This window comes from Gambusia affinis, linkage group LG22 (assembly GCF_019740435.1).
Source record: "Gambusia affinis linkage group LG22, SWU_Gaff_1.0, whole genome shotgun sequence".
NCBI lineage: Eukaryota > Metazoa > Chordata > Actinopteri > Cyprinodontiformes > Poeciliidae > Gambusia > Gambusia affinis.
This window is the reverse complement of record NC_057889.1, coordinates 15,930,283-15,950,624: the sequence shown is the minus strand read 5'-3', so window position 1 is coordinate 15,950,624 and position 20,342 is coordinate 15,930,283. Positions and strand designations below refer to the sequence as shown.

The following is a 20,342-nucleotide window of genomic DNA, read 5'->3' as shown; positions in this document are numbered from 1 at the left end:
GAGAGTGAATAGTTTTTCCGGGCGCTGTACTTTGACGATGGGTAATTTAAATCGCCGCGTTTGTTCATCTTTGCAAAATTCAGTAATTTACTTCTTCCCAGCAGATTTTACTTCAAATTGCATAATGTTGCTAAATAAAAACAAATCTTAAAAATCCCAAAATCTGAAAACAAAATGCGTTTTGTGCTTTAAATCTGCAGAGCACAAAGCCGACCACGTTGCTAGCCAGAGGCCAATTCTGTGGTCAGTAATGCATCACCAGAGAACTGACTGATGACTTGACTGGCTCTGACCTTTTACTCCTGGCCCTATGGGTAATTCTCCGTCTCATAAAACTGCGGTGGTCAGCCTCCCCTGACTCTTGAGGGCTCAAATGAATACACGCGAATAATAAAAAGAAGCAGAAACAATTTGCCTCAGAGATAAGGGGATGGGACTGAATACAGCAGTGGTGCCCAAAGTTGGTCCTCAAGGGCCAGCATCCTGCGTGTTTTAGTTCTCTCCCTGGTTTAACGTAGCTGGATCAAATGATGGCTCATTACATGGCCTAAGAAGAACATTGACATGCTGAAGTGGTTGTTGGTACCACCAGGGAGAGAACTAAAACGTGCAGGATGCTGGCCCTCGAGGACCAACTTTGGGCACCGCTGGAATACAGGACTCAGGCAGCAAAGGAGAGAAAGAGGTGAAAGCCCTGGAATCAAAGACAGGGAGTCTTTGACTGGGTTCCCTCTGATTCCCTTGCACCCCCTTCTCTTTCTCATGCATATTCTTTGATCGCGTTTACAGCACAGCTGTTTGTGAAGCTCTCATCTGTGTTTTATCCTTAGGGCAGCTTTTTATGCCTGAGTTCCACCCCTGACACACAAAAGTTAGCGAAGTGATTTTCACACTGAGAAAGTTTACAGTAGAAAAGTGCAGCGTTCTGGTACAAAACGCTGCCACTATGGAGGCTGAACCGCAGAGTTGTTTGTTCAGCAAAATGCTTTAAAGCTAAGATACATGGTGTCCTTTTGCAGCTGAAACGCTCAGTTCTGTAAATCTCCAGTCTTGTTTTGTCTAATTTTAACATATATGCCCTATTTTGTGTGAGCAACTTGTTTGCATTTAGGCTTTTATTTATTTATTTATTTTTTTAACGTTTTAAGCATTGCAAATTCCTGACATGCTGCTGATCTTTTATTGCTAAGCTCTGCATTTTAGTAGAGTACTCAAAGCAGCACATGAAGCAGTTTAGATGCAGTCATTTGCATCTTGCGTGCATGGACTTTGTGAAGTCATTGACTGGACACACACGTCTGGTTGTCCATGCGACTTCATGTGCATGATAAGAAAGGCCAGCTTCGGCATGGTGGCAGAAACGGGGCTCTGTCTTTTAATGGGATTAGTGTTCCAGTGCTTTCTGTCTGGGTAAGTTATGATGTGGCTAATGTTTAAAACATGCTCTGCAGATGCAGCATAACCCTCTTAAATAAATGACTGCATCACCAAGAGAGGGAGTCATTTTAGGATTAGCTTTACTGAGTGCAAAACTCTCTGTAGTCACTGTGAGTCACCCAGGCTGGTTAACAAGGAATGCAAAATGCCACACAAATGCATGAAAATGGCTTCGCTTTCTTGTCATTTAAAATGTTTATTTTTTGTGGACGGTAATCAAATTAAAAATATTTATTAAAAAAAAACAGTTTGGTAGATCTCATACTGTTTTTAATTTTAGAAATATAATTTTTATAGTACAGCTTTGCTCTGTTAACTGCTTTAGAAAGACGTCGCCTCTGTTAACCTTCTGGAAAACGTAAGTACATTCACAGGCTAGTGGAAGCTACTTTGCAAGTAAGACCCAGGTTTTACAAAAATGCCCATTTGTCGAATCAGCTGTCATGACATCTAGCAGTCCTGGAGAGCACAGGAATATGTTTTTGATGCTGCTGTAAAGATGACTTAAAATCCAAAAGTTTCCTCTGTTTTTTGCAAGTTGTAGCTGATCTGGATGACAACCAATGGCAGGCTCAGTTGACATGGCTTAATTTCATCAGCTGGATAAACAAGTAGTACCAAGGGTAAACACAACCTCTTGTGAAACCGTAAAATGCTCGCGTTCACCGACATGTGGTTATTTTCTACTAATATGAACAGTTTCATTTGGCTAAAAAAATGGACAGTATTTTAATATTTTTGCACCTCTCTGAGAATTTTGTTACTTTGAAACTCCCTCACTGAGAGACGACATCTTCTTACTAGTACGTGACGGTAATTTTTAGAACCTCACTGCAAATAATCAAAACTAACACCTTCTGGAAAAACTTCCAGGAAAAACTATCAGCTTTACTTTCACTGAACCTGCTGGGGCCCCGTTTGTCCCCAGATTCCAGCCGTCCTCCAGCCTCCGGGACCTCCACAGTTGTCTGAACAATGCTCGATTGTGGCAAATTTATGGAGCTTCATTTGAGCGTAAGGACAAAGCACGTCCCTTCTCACACTACTCAGAACTCCTATTTATTTTCTGCTGCTTTCCTGGTCAGCAGTGGTACCACCACTGGCATCACATCTGCATGAAAACATTTTCATGCAGTCTAGGAATATTCCGAGTAAATATTTGCGCATTTGTATTTTTACCAGCTTTTTATTAGGTTTTCAGCAGCACAAGGAGAATGCGCCGTGCGATTAATTTTATCCTGCACGGTGTGCATACTGGAAAGAGTAGTCCCAATCCTGAACACAAAATCCTTATCTACATGCTGATCACTTTGAGCTGATCTCACCACGCCTGGAGGTCTGTTGTGTTTTGAGTCGTGCTCCAATTTCTGCATAATTCTAAACCCTGGAAGCCACTGCTTGTGTTTTTTTTTTTTTTTTTTCCTTTTATTCCTCCTCGTAGTTTTCTTCCATTCTCATCACTAAATATCAGCTCTGGATTTCTTGGTGACAGCGTGTCAATTTCTTTTGCATTTGTGCTGCAGCTTGAAAAACCCAGCGATTAAATTATTTGCAATTTAGAAGCATATTATCTCCTTTTCTATTGGTAACCCTATGCCATGTGGAGCTTCTTTCTTTTTTAGAGAAGAAATTGGATTTTCATTTTAGCACCGGTCAGCATGACCAAACAAGACACTGCAATAATAAACTGTAGAGATCAGATTTTGTTCATGCTTTTAAACAGGCGCTCCTGCTATGAGAAGAGTGATATATTTTCAATGCACCTCAAAATAACACTTCATGACTCTATGTAGATCATCCTTGTTCTGCCCCACTCAGCCTGGTCTGAAAGGCTCGTGGTGAACATGTTTAGTGTTCGCCAAGAAGAAGTCTTTTCGCACAAACTATTTTTTTTTTTTACAATAACAACCCATCTGCCCATTTGTTTTAATTATTTTCTGAATAAATGCTGTAAAGTTTAGCATGAAAACTTGAAATTGGTGCCATTTTATACGCGTGCTTCTCTTGTCGATGTGCCATATATGTATTCTTAGACGGGTCAATTAATCATTCATGTTGACATTTCCTTTGATCTGATGCCTTTGTGTGCATATTTAGCAACACAAACAGCTTCCTCAGATGTGTGTGTGACTGCCTTTCTCTGAAGTTACAGTTTTAGTCTTTTGAAAGTGTGCGACTGTTTGCGTGTGTCAAAACTGCGGTGAACGTGCGTGTGAGTTTAGACAAGTGCCGTGCTCCGGACTTAATGACCTCTTGTGTTCCCGATTTCCCGTTGCCAGTCTGAATCCCTTCCTTGTGTTCGGTAGAGCATGACACAGTTTGAGCGCAGACCTGTTGACAGGTGGGGCCTTGCGACAAACTAACGCAGGCAGAAAAAGTCTGTTTTCTTCCTCGCTCGGCAGTGTCTGAAAGGAGTTCACGTGCTGCTAATAGCAGCTGCTAACCCGCGTCACGAGCGCCTGATGAATCGCACTGCGGCGTCCATGGATGCACAGATGCACCAAACATACTCGCACACCTGCACTCTGGAGACTGTGGACTTTTAAAGCTTTATGGATGCGTCTTTAAAAGCTCTCAAAGAAATTTTCCCAACCCACCCACTCCCCTCTGCTTGATCTAAACTTCCAGTCTTGTGGTAACTGGGACCTGAGGCCTGCCTCTAAAGTCTCTATGAATGCACCAGTAGAAAATTACATTTCGTTCACATGAATGAACCCCCCTTCTCTCCTTTTGCTGCTTTGTCCGTGGTTTTCTGCATTGCCTCACTCCTCCCCCGCGTGGTCCACCTGCGTGATTTCATCTTTTCCATCACAGTTGCTGAGGTTTCTCAGGTTGCCTGCAGCTTCCTGCCAGTATAGCTCTGCACTGACTACACACCAGGAGACGAGCAGCATGTCCGGCTAATGGCTACAAGTAGATTTAAAGCAGAATCGCATTGCATTGATGTTCAAGTGCCGTAATAAATGAAATATGCATCTTACTGTCATCTTGTCTATTCTCAGAAGCTGTTCATCCTTGGCAGCCGTCCACGGCGCTCCTCAATGTGTGCTCTAGCATTGTTTGCTGAAGCAAATCGCAAGTGGGTTTTACACATTCACATGCAGCTGGTGGCTTACAGAATATCTAAGTGGAGGTTGATGTATTCTTATTTGAATGAGAACATGTGTTTGTTTATCGCTTTAACACCAGAACCATGCAATGCGAGCCGGCAAATAATGCACAACAAACACAGCAGTGGTTTGCTTAGAATTGAGAGGTAGCCATAGAAAATATCTGAATATTTTTTTTTACTGCAAATTGGGAAATGTTTTGTCTTAAAATGTAATAATGGGCTGGATGGGGTGGGGTGATTCTGGGACATTTTGATTTGCGGACGCGAGGGACGGGTAGAGGACATTTATCAACAGGACACAATGCTCATTTTTTGATTGCTTAAATTAATGGGAGCTCATTTGCTTTCTCTGCAGAATCCTTTACAAAGCTTTTTGTTGTGTTAATTAAGCCAGAGCACCCAGTCTGCATGCCTCTTGCGTACTAACCCACAAAGGGGAGAGGAAGAAGGTTGTTATTCTCAATTCTTGTGCCTCTAAGGCATTGTAGATTGTATTTTAGGATTTGCACTGAAGATTAGGTACCTAAATGTATATTTGCTAAAATTAGTTTTTCCCTTCTTAGAGATAAAAAAACAGCAAACCTTCTAAGTATTCGTCTCTGTGAGTTGGACGGCTGCCAACAGCCTCTGTTTGGTTTTGGCAGAGAGGAGATTTCTTGGAACAAGCTGCTGAATTTGTCAAATGATAAATGTGGAGGCGAATTAAGTCTGGACTTTGCTTTGCTGAAGGTGGAGACTGTCTGTTCTCAGGAGCGTGAAGGTTTTGTTTAAAAAAAAAAAAAAAAAAGACTTCTGAGAAAACGTATTGCTCTGCTGGTCCCAGGAAAGTGTTGTGCTGCTTTTTCTCAAAGTGTAGAGAAATGTTTTTCTGTCTGTCCATCAATCCAAATGAATGAGTGACGGAAAAAGACCCTGAAGAGATGCCCCAGATTTTTTAGATTCATTCTTTTATTCAGATTTTAAGCAATCTGATTTGGTTTTTCAATTTCTATGAGAGGTAAAAGAGAAAACCATGATTATTTGATAGATCTTGAAGTTTGGAATCCAACAAAAAAGAAAAGACATCACAAGATTACCCTTGTTCATGCATCAAAATGTTCTATATACTTATCAGACTTTCATTAAACCCAAAAAAGTGCTTTAAAAGAACAGAAAATGTTATGAGTTCTTTGTGTTGATTCAGTTATTGACTACAGGAAAATAAAAATGATTTTCATTTCCTTAACCAGCCAAATACTAATCTAAGCCAATCATAGGAACGTTGTATTATAGGAGCCGAATCCTGGCTGACTGATTGAATGTTGAACTATTCTTCATTTATAATTTAGCTTTTTGTTGGTTTCAGTGCTTTGAAACATCAAATGACTGCTTCGTGTACTTCGTGCAGATAGTAGAGCTCTCATTAATCAGCCAAATCAGTCTCTGATGAGACGGTACTCCAAACGCTGATAGGTCTTGTTTCAGCGTTTGGAGTCTTTTACTCTGAAATCCAAAAATCTTATGACAAAGCGCAGAACTGTCTCTCACTTCCTCAAAAGAACATTCCCCGTCCTTTTCCGTGTTCTGCTTAGCATCATTTTCGTTTCCACTGAAGGTTTGTTTATCCTGCTGGACTTTGGACGTATGTTTGGGTGACTGGTTCCCCCACAGTGTTTGAAAAAAATACGATAATAAAAATGCATTTTTCACCTTAAAACATGGATTTTTTTATTATTATTGTTATTATTCTCTTAAGTCTTTGTGACGATTTTTTTTTTTCTGCTTCCTTGTCTGTTTCTTCTCCTAAGGATGCAAAGCTGCGTGAATTGCTGGACGTCAGCACACTGCCAGGGAAGTTGGAGAACAGGATGCTGACTGTGGTCAGTGGCACCGACATGGTCAACATCACCTACCTGAACTTCATGGCCCTTCAAGAGGAGATTGCAAAGGTTGCTATTTTTAAATCAAACAAAGGAAGAAACAGCAAAAAAATATGATCCAAATATGCTAACATGATGTGTTGTTGGTTTACTTTCTACAGGAATGGGCAGAGGAATTATTCAGCCTGGCGTCGAACCTTTTGGCACAGAACATGTCCAGAGAGGCCTGCCTTGAGAAAGCGTATGTCATTTGAACCCACAAGCCTCAGAGAAAATGTAAAAGCTTGTGTCTCCCAATACAGACATGAAAATTAGGTTTTCTGGTGCCGCAAAGATGCCAGACATTTCTAATGCCACTGAAGTTATGAGCTGTGCGGTGGAGAAAAGTAAATGGTATTTACTCAATACACTTGCATTTTTACTTGTGTAAAATGCTTTGTAAAAGTTTTCATATAAATTGAAGATTTGCATGTTTTGTTCTTCTACAGCCGCACATTTCGATGTTTTTTAATGTTATTTTCCGTCAGGTGACAGACACATAAAATCTATTGCACAATTCTGAAGTGGAAGGAAAGAGAAACATGGTATACAAAACAATTTCCAAATAAAAATCTGGAAATGGTGCCATGTATTTGTAACCGATACGTTAAAACTTCTGAAAGTTATGTGTCACAAAGTCACCAGAAAGGAAGATGTTAATAAAGCACCATGTGCATAAAATACACACAACAAATATTGTGGTGGATCTGGGCTTTAGTTTGAAGTTGCAATGGTAGAAAAATAACCACTTGACCATGTAAATGTTTGTGCCTCCAGTTCGACAGACTCATAATCAGTTATCCCCGCACCGACCAATGTTTGCGGATTATTTGTGTCAAACGGCTCACTGCATCATGGTTGTCTCCGCCAGACGCACACACACACACACACACACACACCCAGGCGTCCACGCCGATTCATGTGCACTGTGCGAGACTGAGTGACGTTCATGCAAAGTGAGCTTAGACATAAATGCGAGACACAGCTTTTAGTGAAATACCCAGAGCTGTTTGGTGACATCTTGCTGCTGTCTGATGTTTATCAGCGAATAGAAGCCATTAACTGGCACCCCTGAGGAGTCTAATTGACTTATGAGACAATAAAGGTGGCCATCGACCACATAGCATGAAGAGGGTTGAATAAATTTGAAGAGATCGGCTTTTGCAGTCACGATGGCTGCTCACAGCAGCAGCTGTTGTGCTCTTGCTTTGCTTACAAATCGGGCAACAGTTTTTACTCCCACTCCTTCAGCATGTGGAGACTTTTTCCCCTGAAATGACGTTGATGTTTCTCTACATGCGGTCAATTCTCTGCAGCTCTCAAGGTTGTGAGAGGTTGGTGTTTTCTTTTTAATAGTGGGAATAAGACGTGTTACAAGCAGCAGGAAACTGCAGGATCCAGCAGATTTTTAAATGAATGTTTCCTTTGATTTCTTTTGTGCTCTGTATAGCACAACGAGAGTGATTTAAGCACATCATGAACGGCATGTTTGACTATCGTCAATTGAATTGAAATTTTTGTTTCTGTTTTTTTCTAGAAAAAATGCTTAAGAAAACAAATCTGTCCCTTATTAACCACTAAAGGCATCTGTGACTTTCCCTCAGGCAGCCAGTCTGCCCTAAGAAGTGGACACTATAATGGATATTAATTATTAGCCAGCAGCCACTTAAAGCCCGACCTGTAATGATAGCTCCTGTTGCAGCTAAGCTATTTATAGCCCAGGTTACTCTGCCCGCGCGGCCGCTGCTGCTACACTGCTCTGCTCTGCACTGCCAACTCTTGAGACTTCCAGGAATTAACCGCATTTCAAAGCTGCAGTGTAAACATAGGCAGACATTCATGGCATGCAAAGTTCACTCACTGGGGGATGTGCTGATAGAAGAGTTTGTATATGCACACAGAGTTTGTAGTGTATGTTTTTTGACGTGTTTTGGGCTTTTTGGAATATCGTTTTGAATTGCACCGCTTATGGTTGGAGCATGTCAAAGTAGAACCTTTTTTTTTTTTTCTTTTTGTAGACTTCATCTCTTTGCCTGTTTTTTGTTGAAGCATTGCACGTTTGGACAATTATGGTTTTGGATGCTGTCCAGGTGTTGGGATGTTTTCCTCTGTGCTCATGATGATGTGTAACCGTGGCATCAAGGTATTGTGTTTCCAACTGGGATCAGCTGATTAGTATGTCAAAAGTTCAAATAATACCTGGACTAAGACCCCAAATCCCAGAGGAGCTGACCAGAGGAAAGAGAGAAGGAGGAAGATCAAATTGTCAATCATAACGGGCAAGGATCATAACCTCGACTCCAACACCTCTCTGCTTTGCTTTCTAACCACGTGGCCAGACTAAGATTTTAAAGAGGTGGATTAGCAGTGCTTGCCAAAAACCCAGGACATGTTACTGTGGAATATTGTCTCTGATGCCCTGTTAGCATGTCATGACAGCCATGATACTGTCGTCCAGCAACAGTCTTCAGTCAGAGGTCTCCTCAAATTCAATACAAGCCTGACTTCTACAAGAGATCCTTCCTACCCACAGCATCACCATCTTCAACAACTCTTTAAAGATTCTTGGGTGATACGAGTTACCACAGCATTTTAATTTTTTCCTTTGATATAAAGCATTATTGAATTAAATTTTTGTGCATCTGTATAAGTAAACATAACAGCAAATCACCGCTTTTTGTTTTTTGTTTTTGTCACAATGTGTCTCTAATCTTGTGCCAATAGCTCCAGATACTGGGACATCACTTCTGCCCCATCTAGGTCATTGTGGACATTTGTTTCAGTGGTCTCTGACTTGACACACCCATTCAATCACACATCACTGCACCCAGGTTAAGATAATTTCAACATTTATGCAAAGTCCAGGCGGCATGTTGGTGCAGAGCTCTTCCTTTGAAGCAGCCAGGAGGCCCATAGTACTCTGGAGGAGCTGCAGAGATCCACTTTCTCAGGCTGGATATTCTGTCAGAAGCACAACTATTAACAGAACTCGCCTGCATGAAAAAGTGACAAGGAGAAAGCAATGTGAAGGAATTTGTCAAACGGCACAAAGAAGAAGATTCTTTGCTCAGATTAGACCAAAATGTAACTATGTCTGATGGAAAGCTCCACAGCACATCAAGCTAAACACACGATGTCAAACACTTGGTGACAAAACAAGCACACATTGAAAGACAATACACTGGTGCAGAAATTTCACACAGAGAAACTGCTGTTGCATCTGGTTTTGAAATGTGTTCTCTGTCCATTGCAGATACACTCGACTGAAGCTGCAGCTCAACCCGGAGGGACGAATTCCTGTCAAGAAGTAAGTCTTTCTGACTCATCCTTCTCTCCCCTGGCACCTTTTAGCTCTTTTGATCAGTGCACACTGTAGCTTGCTCTGCTTCTACACTTTACTCTGAGCATTAGTGCACTTCAGCATCCACAGCCTTACTGTGGATGTCTGCATATATAGGACTATATTATCCCCATCCATTCTATTCTGATATTTTAACCCAACTCATATTATCTTCTAGAGTGTGGGTTTCACACAACCACAATTTTGGGTGTGTGAAGCAAATCTTTTTGTGTATGTCTGGTTAGAGAGCATTAGTTTCATTTGTCTGTGACTTTGTCATCAGCTCGTTGAAAAACAAACTCCCTCTATTGCCATTACTCAAGTCGAGCTCTCAGGCAGCAACAGTGAACTTCTGTGATAACCTCCCTCAGAGCCACCGCTGAAAGCAGTGGGTGTCAAAACACAGAGCCAGCGACACACTCCTCACCGTTTAGGGAATTAACCTCCTGGCTCGGGAGGCATGCCTGCTTGAGTAATGTCAGTTTGACAGTGCTCTCCCACTGAGCATACAGCATGTCCTCATAGATCTGCACCGGGATACATCAGCCAATAAATAAAACATACTATGGCATATGAAAACATGTCTAAACAGTCATGTGGCACCTGTAATGGACCAGACTTGGCTGCAGTAAATCCTACTTATTGTCTGTGTAAAAGAAACTGAAGACAAGAACTCAACAACCTTGATAAAACACTAATTCAGTCACATATGGCTGATATGTGCTGTTCAAGAGATAAATGAATTAGGAAATGTTGTTGTTTTTTTAATCTCCATTTGTGTGTGATGAATAAAATGGTATGCTTGTATGATCTTTTTGTTGTGGAAAAATATGTCTGTGAAGGTAAAGGGAATTTTATTTATGTAGCACATTTTCAACAACAAGGCAGTACAAAGTCTGTTGTGGGTATTTGTTTCTATTTATTCTATTTCTATCAATTTTCTAATCATTTAAAAAAAATATCTATCATTTACCCTTAGTCCACTAAAGAAAATGTGGTACATATATATATATATAAATGATTTTTTATTGATTTGAAAATCTTAATAAAAGAGAACAGAAAGGTCTTCAATCTGCTGTTTTCTTCTAAAGATTACTAAATACCTTTTATAGAGCAGTTTGGTGAAATTTCTCTTATGCTTCAAAAAGTGAATCAGTAATAAAAAATAACAACTTTACTGCAAGGCTACATTCAGGAAAGCTCACAGCTTCCTTATTCTCCTTCCTCTCATATTCTTCTACATCTTCTTCTGCATATTTTATTCAAGTGTTATCTGTGCCCCACTTTTTCCCCTCCAGTTTGCTGGAGACTCTCATTGGAGTTTTTATTTCTCTTTGCTTATTTTTATTTATTTATTTATTACTCTCTAGTTGTTGTTTTTTTTACTGTGACTTATTCTTACAGTGGAAGCTCCCCACAGGACAATCGGAGTCTCTTGAAGGATATCCTGAATGAGCATTGGTTGAAAGTGTTAGGATTTGACATGCAGATGATCAGAGAGGAAGCCTCTCTGTCAATGTGACACTTTCTGTTTTCACCCATAAGAGGCTGTTTCTGTCTGCCTGCAGTATCTTCAGGATGTTCTCAGCAGACAGGAAGCGAGTGGAGACAGCACTGGAAAACTGCAACCTCCCTTCTGGCAGAGTAAGACGGCAAATTACACGAGTTTCCTTTCTTTTTTATGACTGGGCCAACGCATTTCTTCTGTCATATGACTCTGCATCCATATATGTTGCTTCTTCTCCCTTCCTGCTTGTTTTTAGCCTCACGCTCTTTAATCTACTCCACCTCATCTATCAGTCTGTCACTACTTAGCCCATTTTCTCCTGAAACAGCAACCGATTGTTGCGTCGCTCATTTGTTTGGAGTCATACTTTCTGGATGGCTGCACGGCTTCCAACCTTAAACCGATTCGCTCTTCGTTGTAATGCAACAAACGGACCCAGCGGGAGCAATAAAGACGACAAAAGCTGCTTTCTTTGCACCCATTTCCAGACTTTGCTTGACAAAAGCTGTCCTCTCATGCAAGCCGTCCCACAGCTCTCCGACGGTGCAGCAGCCAGCAGTGCTCATGCTTGAAAGTGGCAAAATGCTGTTCAATGAACACATGCTGAAACATATGGACACACAGGAGAGCAGACAATAACGCTGTAATAATTGCCTTCTGAATGTAAACTGAAATAAAAGCACGCACATGCCGACATGCACCCACACACAAAAACCTATACATAATTAGCACAATGAGCGGCATCAAGACGGTGGCCGGGGGTGTTGCTGTGTGCAGGTCTGCTGGGATTTGCTGTTATTCCACAGCGCAAGTAATTACAGCTAAATGGTATCGCTGTTAATCCCTCAAACACACACACACACACCCGACAGGCAGGGGTGCGTTCACAACATGGTTCACACCAAGGTCTCCTGAATGACTCAGTGAGTTTTAGCAAGGCTTGACCTCCGCCCCCTCTCTCTGTGCATCTTCCCTCATCTCCCTCCCTCTCTTTTCTAATACCCTCTGGTTCCGCTCTGGTTCCTGTCGGCACACCTGCTGCTGAGCGCACTCTGTCTTTATCATACCTGCTTGGCTGCGATAGCTCAGTAAGGCGCCCGCTCTGTGGGTGCAAACTGGAAGCAGTTCTGTCGATGTTTTGAATTTTCAAAGCTGTGACCACGTGGAGGTGATCCTCGAATGAAAACTGAATGAATGAGTAAGAGATTTTATTTAAGCAGTACAGTAAATAGCTGGCACATCCACACAACATGACTCATATAGAATGTACTCAATAATTTCCGGAGGCGGTTGATGATCGGCAGACAGAGGATTTGTTCTGTTTGAAAGTTTTTCTTTATTACTCTATGGACTTCAAGCAAAAAAAACAAACAAAAAAAAACAGCCATTACGTAATAGATGTTAAAAGGATTTTAGTTGTGTGTAGCAGCCATTCTGGAAGGTTTCCAAGTAGTTACTTCCATGTTCAGACATTTTAATACAGAATTGGAACAAGACTTGGGAGTTTTCCAGCTTTTGTTTATATCACAAAACAAACACAGAGTATTAAAGAAATCCGCTTTTCATTGACATCGCTTGCTTGAGAAGAATTGACTAGAATAGAAGTACTTTATTCATCCCAGCAGGGAAATTACTTTGCAGTTGCAGCATAAAGACAAGACACAGTAACAACTAGTTGTAGATAAAATAAAATAAATATAAAATATAAAATGCTACAAATTGTAGAATTATAAAGTGCTGTAAAATGCAGATATGTATATGTAATATAGAACTGACCGAAAGGTTCCTACAACTTGAAATTCCAAGAAAGGCAACTTAAGATTTTTGTTCTCTTACCAACCCTGACCTGAAAATCCAACATGGCTGAATTGTGTATATATATTTCAGTATACATTTCTAATACATTCGTATTAGAAATGAACGCACTGGTTTCCCAACTTGGAACAGGAGTTGCTCCAGTTCCAAGTCCGGTAGTTCCTGAATTTTCTCCACCTCTCCTCTCTTTTGAGGAGTTTCAGTTTGAAGCAGATATTGGTGTCTTTTAATAACTCATCTATTTTCCTGTTACCTGTTACTATTAACACTTCACTGTGTAGTATTCAGGGATTTACCTTTTCTTTTTTTTTCTTTTTTTTTCTGTGAAGCGTAAATTCAAATTGTGTTTACAAAGCAGCCAATCTAGGAGCGTCATTCATTTTCCTTGCTGCTGATTGGCTGTGTAAATAATTGACTGAATGTTCAAACATGCTCGCCATTACTACCATTAGATGCTATCTAATGCCAATTGTTTTCTTGGCTGTGATAACAGGCGAAAGTAAAAACCTCTATTACTATCACCAATGTAAACATGTGAACTGGCTAAACTCTACTGGCACTTCTGTTGAGTTTGTGCGCTTTAGTCAGATAAAAAAAGCAGATTAAAACGGTGGCCACAAACACTTCAGGTGGATAAGGAGAAAAACAGAGACAGAAAATGTGAAAAGCTACTCGTGGCTGCTGTTAGTAGTCTGTGATGCATGTTTCTTTTCCTAAAGCCCAGAAAACCTGTTTTCTATTTTTACGGCAACATGAATTCTTAGAAAATCCAGAGTATTTTAAATAAACATCTGCTGGGCTCTCTATGAAAACTGACCTTCAACGACATTCTTCCCTGGCGATCTCAATCCCAGACCAATGCTATTTAGAAACCCCCGTCTGCTTTGCTGAATTGTAAAAAAAAAAAAAATGTTTTTATAATGATTTGACAAAGAGCCTAATAGGGATGTTTATTTTATTACATTGAAAATGACTGTTTAACAGAGAACAAAAAATACAACTTTTACCTGTTGTTTAGAAAACAAATGACAAAAAGCATTACGTATTTAGCTTACGCTGTAAGAATAATTTGGAAAGTATCTTTATTTTCTGTTGTTTCCAAAACAACAAAGCAATACTGCTTTGCACGAAAAGCAAAGCAGTATTAATTTCATTGATTTGCAGTTTTTTGTTTTTTTTAAAGTAACCCACTTTCTGCCTGTTATAAAGAAGGTGCATGTCATTCATGTGACCCTGCTGCTGCTGTCATCTGCAGAATGACTCCGTCCCCCAGGAGGACTTCACTCCAGAGGTTTACAGCATGTTCCTGAGTAACATCTGCTCTCGACCAGAGCTGGACAACATCTTCTCTGAAGTGTACGAGCTTTATTGTTTCTAATTCACAGTTGAGAAAAATAATCTTTATCAAACAATACCGAAGGTTTAATTTGTTATCCGTGTTTTTGACATCTCAGTTTTTCTTAAAGTTACGACTGTCTATAAGTCCTGTTATATTAAGGATATGTTGCTATTTCTTTACACATTCTTTATAAGGAGTCAAAATGAAGAAAACAATTGTTAACTTTGCTTATGATAACTACAGTAAATGACCAAAAAAGCCTTAGGATGCAATGACCTCTATCTGCATAAATGATCTTCTAATAATATCGTATTCCTGCCTTCCTACTCTTAAAGACATTTCTTTTTATCAACATATATACATTAATAAAACATGTTTCATTATTTTACTAAATAAAATACATATAACCAGTCCCAAACCAGGAGTGTTTTATCATTTAAGGCTTACTGTTAAGCTGCGGACTGTGAATTGCCACTTGACCTTGAGTTAGTCAGAGCGAGAGATGAGCCAGTATAACAGTGTCACTTAATCTATAGTTTTTAATTACCCCTAAGAGTGATGGGACGGGAGACAGAAGGATACAGGGAACACAATTTACTTTCACACTCTTAGATATGAATAACAATTTAGTCAAGACATAAGCGCCTTTTGTCTTTGCTATAACTGCTCCTACCCGTCATGATGTTCCCTTTTTTTCTTTGCTCACATCTCTATATTTTATTTTTTCTTAGCAATTCGTCCGAGCACAACTTTTTGTAACGTTTCTTGATTACTTCCTCTCCACAGTGGAGCAAAGAGCCGGCCGTACCTCACAGTGGAGCAGCTGGCAGAGTTCATTAACAGCAAGCAGCGAGACCCTCGTCTGAATGAGATCCTCTACCCTCCGCTCAAACCAGAGCAAGTTCAGCTGCTGGTGGACAAGTTATTTAGATAATTACTAAATTGCCTTAAAAAGTGTATTTGCTTATTTAAATCTCTTCTTATGTTTTCTTGTTGTCCATGGTGTTCAGCACCAAAATGTTTTTGGAACAGTTCTCTACACATGCCTCTTAATCACAGGGATACACCCTGATCACCAAAATATTTCACCAGCTCATTAGGTGCCCATAGTAATCGCAGTGAAGGAAATTTCCTGGTGATCCATGTATGAGTGTGAAACAAATCCTTAACAAACCTCGAATCCATCTCTTTGGGTGGATTCAGAAATGGATCCATGGAGGAATCTACACACTCAGTTCAGTGCATTGCCTTCTTCATGAGTGCAAAATGTACGTTTCATGTCTTTCTGAAAAGATCTACGCAACTTGTTAGCATTACACTCACAGGAATTCAACACACATTGCAATGTCCTCCATTTCTTGCAGTTGTTTTGCTTCCACTATTTGCCTTATTGCTGCACTGGATTCATGTTTTTCCCTGTTTTTTTCCTTCTATGGTTATTTTAATCATGAAGGTAGACCTTCGGGTCATGATATCTATGAGACAATAAATGTGATGCAACTCTTTAACCAATTCATTCGGAGATAAACAAACAAGCAAACACTGAGTGAAGCTTAAACTTAATCAAAATATACAACAATTAGATACTATCTCCACAAATGTACTGCACTGTACTTGTGAGTATGCAAGAATAAAATAGGAACACCTGTGTATGATTAAATCTTACCCTTGTCCCACAAGTAAGCGGGACAGACTCCTGCATCGTACATTTTCTGTGTGAACATGAGCACCTTCACATCATCTAACTGTGGGCAGACAGCATCAATGCACACGTTATTTCAAATACTTCAGTAAATATGCAGAATTTAAAACTAAAACTCTTCAAAAAGTCCCTGTTTTTCACCTGTTTTACTGCTCAAATTTCACTAAACAACAATTTACTATCGCGCAGATTTTATGTTCAGGACATTGTCTTCTCAATTTCAACACATATTTTTTTTCCCATTTTTGCACACATCACTACTAACTGACAATTAAACGTGTTAACTTTAACACCCTAGGAGTCACTGGGAACTTTAGAAAATTCTCATTATCGAAGGAATAACAAAACAAATGTCTTAACCCTCATTGTTTGGGCTTTTTTATGGTTCGGATGTCAAACGGCTGCTCTCAAATGTCGTTATGTCTTACTGTGTTTGAGGTGCCGATAAGACAACTTTAGTACTGCACATCTCATTTTGGAGGCAGGAAACAAGTGGGATGCTTGACGAAACATTACTAAGCACAGACATCATGAATAAATACATTCAGGTAAAAAAAATGACTTCTTTCAAAATTAATGAAAAAGACAAGCTTAAGGGGTAAAATGAGAACATCAGGAGCTGCAGACTGATTCATGTAAGGCCGGATGAGTGTTGAGGATCCAACATTCATGGACGTGCTGTGCTTTCGTGTCCTCTGAGGTGTCAGTGGACCAGTCGCTGCCAGAACTGGAGAACATCCCACCCCAGATATCAGGCAACAAGCTCGGATGTGTGCCAATTCAAATTTTATCTCTGCTGGAAAGTATGCTGCATAACTGTGCCAAAACGAGGGACTTGTTTTACACCATGTTCTGTTTATTGTCGAGCAAATCATTCCTGCATTTTTTATTTTATTTTTTACACTGACCAAAATAGTTTAATACATGATAAATACTGCATAGAATTTATTTGTGATGGGTTTTTTTTTTTTACAGTCGATTTTCCTATTAAGACTCAAAAAACATAATGTTGATTTGAATTGGTTGTCGTACTCCGTCCCGCCTCTTAATGTTATCCTTAATTCTTTTCTCAACCTAGTAATTCTACCGTGTTCTACTCCCATTTACACGGCTTTATTCATTTTTGGTTATATTTAAAGAACAAATTTTCTTCCATTAAAACATGGTGTTTCTGTTTTAGGATGTACAAAATGCTAATCTGTCCAGAAGAGGCTGTTTATCTGCAAATCTCTTCACCATCCCATCATTATGTTAATCTGAGGTGCATGTTCTCTTTCGGATTTCACTGAATATAAATTGGCCCTAATTGTCTGAGGCAGAGAATTGGGTGTGATTTTAATAATCTCTCCAGAGTAAAGTACCTACTTTACATTTATTTCGACATAATTGAGCATGTCAGAAACTACAGGAAATCCTTTTTTTTTTTTTTTTTTTTAAACTCTACTTGAATTTGTAGCTTCATTGCCCAGTTAGCGACTCTGATCGCAGTGATCCGCTCTTGCACCGATGCTGTGTGCTCCTCCTGTCCCGGGCTCTCTGGAAGCGTGCCCTTCCCCTTCCTCGTGACAGATTTCCCCTTGTGAAGTATTTATCTAGCCGGAGGAAGTGCTGCCATCTGCTCTGCAGACACGTCCAGAACTCCACCTTCACATTCACTTTCATGGACTCATCCACATGGTTTTATCGCTCTTAAAGTCATTAGTATTTTTTTAAACTGTTTACGGTATATTCACTGATATGGTTTTTCTTTAATATATATCATAAGCATTAGGATTGAAAGCTAATCTAGAGCCTTGTAAAAGTGTTGACAACCTGTCGACTCTTTAAAATTTGTCATGTTTTAATTATAAATTGCAAAAGGGTTTCTATTTAATACGCCAACATAAAGTAGTGCATTATTAAGAAGCAGAAAGGAAATTATGCATAACTTTCTATATGTCAATTAACAAATAAAAAGTGCACTTTCTTGAACCTGCAATCAAATCTTAAAATGTTTGGGATACATCTCTAATACGTTTGCCACCTAGAGACTAACCTAGTCTCTTTGCCCATTCATCTTAGTAAACATGCTAAAGCTTAGTCAGAAATGGAGGCTAACAATGAGCACCAAAGATTCTCAATTTTGATTTAGACCTGGACTTTGATACATGAATGTGATTTCATCTAAATTGTTCCTTTGTAGCTTTGACTATATATTTAGAGTCGTTGTCCAGGTTAAAGAGTAATACCCAAGTTTGGTAGTGACATGCTAATACTGTGCAGTGGTGTGTAACCAGTATGGTTCAACTCGGTTCGACTACTGGAGCAGAATTTAGCTTTAAGTGAAGTAGCAGACCACAGACCAGGAAATGAGTTTAAACTGTTGGACAAAAGATGTTGATAACGTATAAAACACAAAATGTCAAATCACTTAAGCAACACAGAAAAAAACAAAACAATCATACCCAAGTAATCTGGTTTACAAAAGATGAAGTCGTTCTAGTCTCTTATGCAGAACCTAACAGGGTTGGGTTTTTTTCTCTTCAGGATTGTCTGGTATTTACCTCCATCCATCTTCCCGTCAACTCTGACCAGTTTCACTGTCACTGCTGGCAAAAAGCACTAATTGATATGTTGGTACACATTAACATTTCCTGTTTGGGTGAAAAAGTTCAGTTTTGATCTTATTTTGCCCAAAACTGCTTTTCCCACCTGGGATGTGGAAATTTGCTGCTGCTTCCCATTTTCATAGAACGGACCGAACAGTTCTCTGTGAGATATTTGAAGGTTGGATATTGTTTCATAACCTAGTCCCGTTTAAGCATGTCTCCAGAAATATCACTGTGCTGCCTGGTGTTTTCCCTGGTCAAAGGACGCACCCTCCACTTTTCACCTCTTTATTTGTACTGCAATTTTCCTGGGATGTCTAGGGATACAAGATAGGGTTGTAAGATGTGTACTCTCACTGCAGGTGATCTAAAACTAATGAATAAGCTTTTTAATTTTGCATCCTTCATTCAGCTTTTCAGTTCTGTCATTAATTTGTACTTCTTCAGTTTATCCTGGCTTTAATGATCAGAATGCTGAATATAATATGAGGAGACTCTTAAAGTATTATCCATTCACAGAGCATTTCTGGCCCATTGTCAAATTATCAGATGTTGAAAGATGAGTCATCCAAGTCATCATTTCAGTCTAATAGCAGTATCCCTACCCACCCGGGTGTAGTTTCACCTTTAAGTCTCACCTTTGCTGTAACCCCTGTAGAGTCTCACTCTACTACAGATGTGATCCCAGCTATATTAACATACTTTTCCACACTGTGGTCTACAAATGTCTTGAGAGCTGAGGAAACCCTTTCACTGGGACTGTCGGTGTGATGCAGGTCAGACCTTAGTCGTGCACAGAGACATCCCGACAGTCGACAGAGGAGTGAGACACCCAGTGCATACGAGCTCAGATGTCACGCACAGCAGCCAGCGTTAATTACCTCAGCAACTCTGCAGAGGGCGGTACCGCATTAATTAGCATAAAGTGGCCGGAGGGACCTGCTGCACCCATCAAACTCGCATTACTTAGCATATTTAGAATAACGTTATGGGAGAGTGAGTGTGTAGGCGGAGTAGGCATGTTGGCTATAGCGGTCGCTTTGAATTCAGCATTGAATCAGTGCAGATTTTGTGTGTGAATATTGTGGTCACTTAGCTGCAGATCCCAGTCTTTCCAGTGGATGACCACAGCTACTTTTCACTTGATCTCAGATTCACTTTTATGTACTTTTTTCAGCTCAATGAAGAATCGTGTCATTGACAGTGACTTAAAGCAAAGAAAGAGCAGACTCAGGGGGGAGCTTATCTGTGACAGATCCTTGTATTACTTATAACCTGTAACAATGTTTGTTTAAGTCAGTGGAGCTTGAAATACAGAAAGATACATTTATGTTCCGATCTATGGCTACAAAAGAGGCCATTTCACACATTTGAGCAGGTTTTGTGCAGGTCCTCTTAATTCCTTTTCCTAAATCAGAACAATACCTGCTCACAGTAAAATGCATGAGTTGGGCATTTTGAGTTACTGGTGTCTAAGAACAGATGCATTGCCTTGCAAAAGTATTCATCCTACATCCTATTTTTTTTTTTTTTTTGCTTTTATAAATTTTTTTATTATTATTATTTTATTATTTTTTATTTTTATGTCTCACTATAGATTCAGT

At 39.8% G+C, this 20,342-nt stretch overlaps 1 protein-coding gene across 1 annotated transcript in view; it reads left to right on the top strand.

The window, feature by feature from the left end:
* Window positions 1-20,342, top strand: part of LOC122825010 (1-phosphatidylinositol 4,5-bisphosphate phosphodiesterase beta-1) — a 129,300-nt gene that overhangs the window by 52,716 nt on the left and 56,242 nt on the right. The window contains exons 4-10 of the mRNA XM_044106045.1: window positions 6,337-6,477; window positions 6,570-6,649; window positions 9,701-9,754; window positions 11,356-11,431; window positions 14,365-14,465; window positions 15,235-15,369; window positions 16,899-16,922. Of these exons, the coding sequence (XP_043961980.1) occupies window positions 6,337-6,477; window positions 6,570-6,649; window positions 9,701-9,754; window positions 11,356-11,431; window positions 14,365-14,465; window positions 15,235-15,369; window positions 16,899-16,922 (611 nt within the window). The remainder of the gene's footprint in view (window positions 1-6,336; window positions 6,478-6,569; window positions 6,650-9,700; window positions 9,755-11,355; window positions 11,432-14,364; window positions 14,466-15,234; window positions 15,370-16,898; window positions 16,923-20,342) is intronic.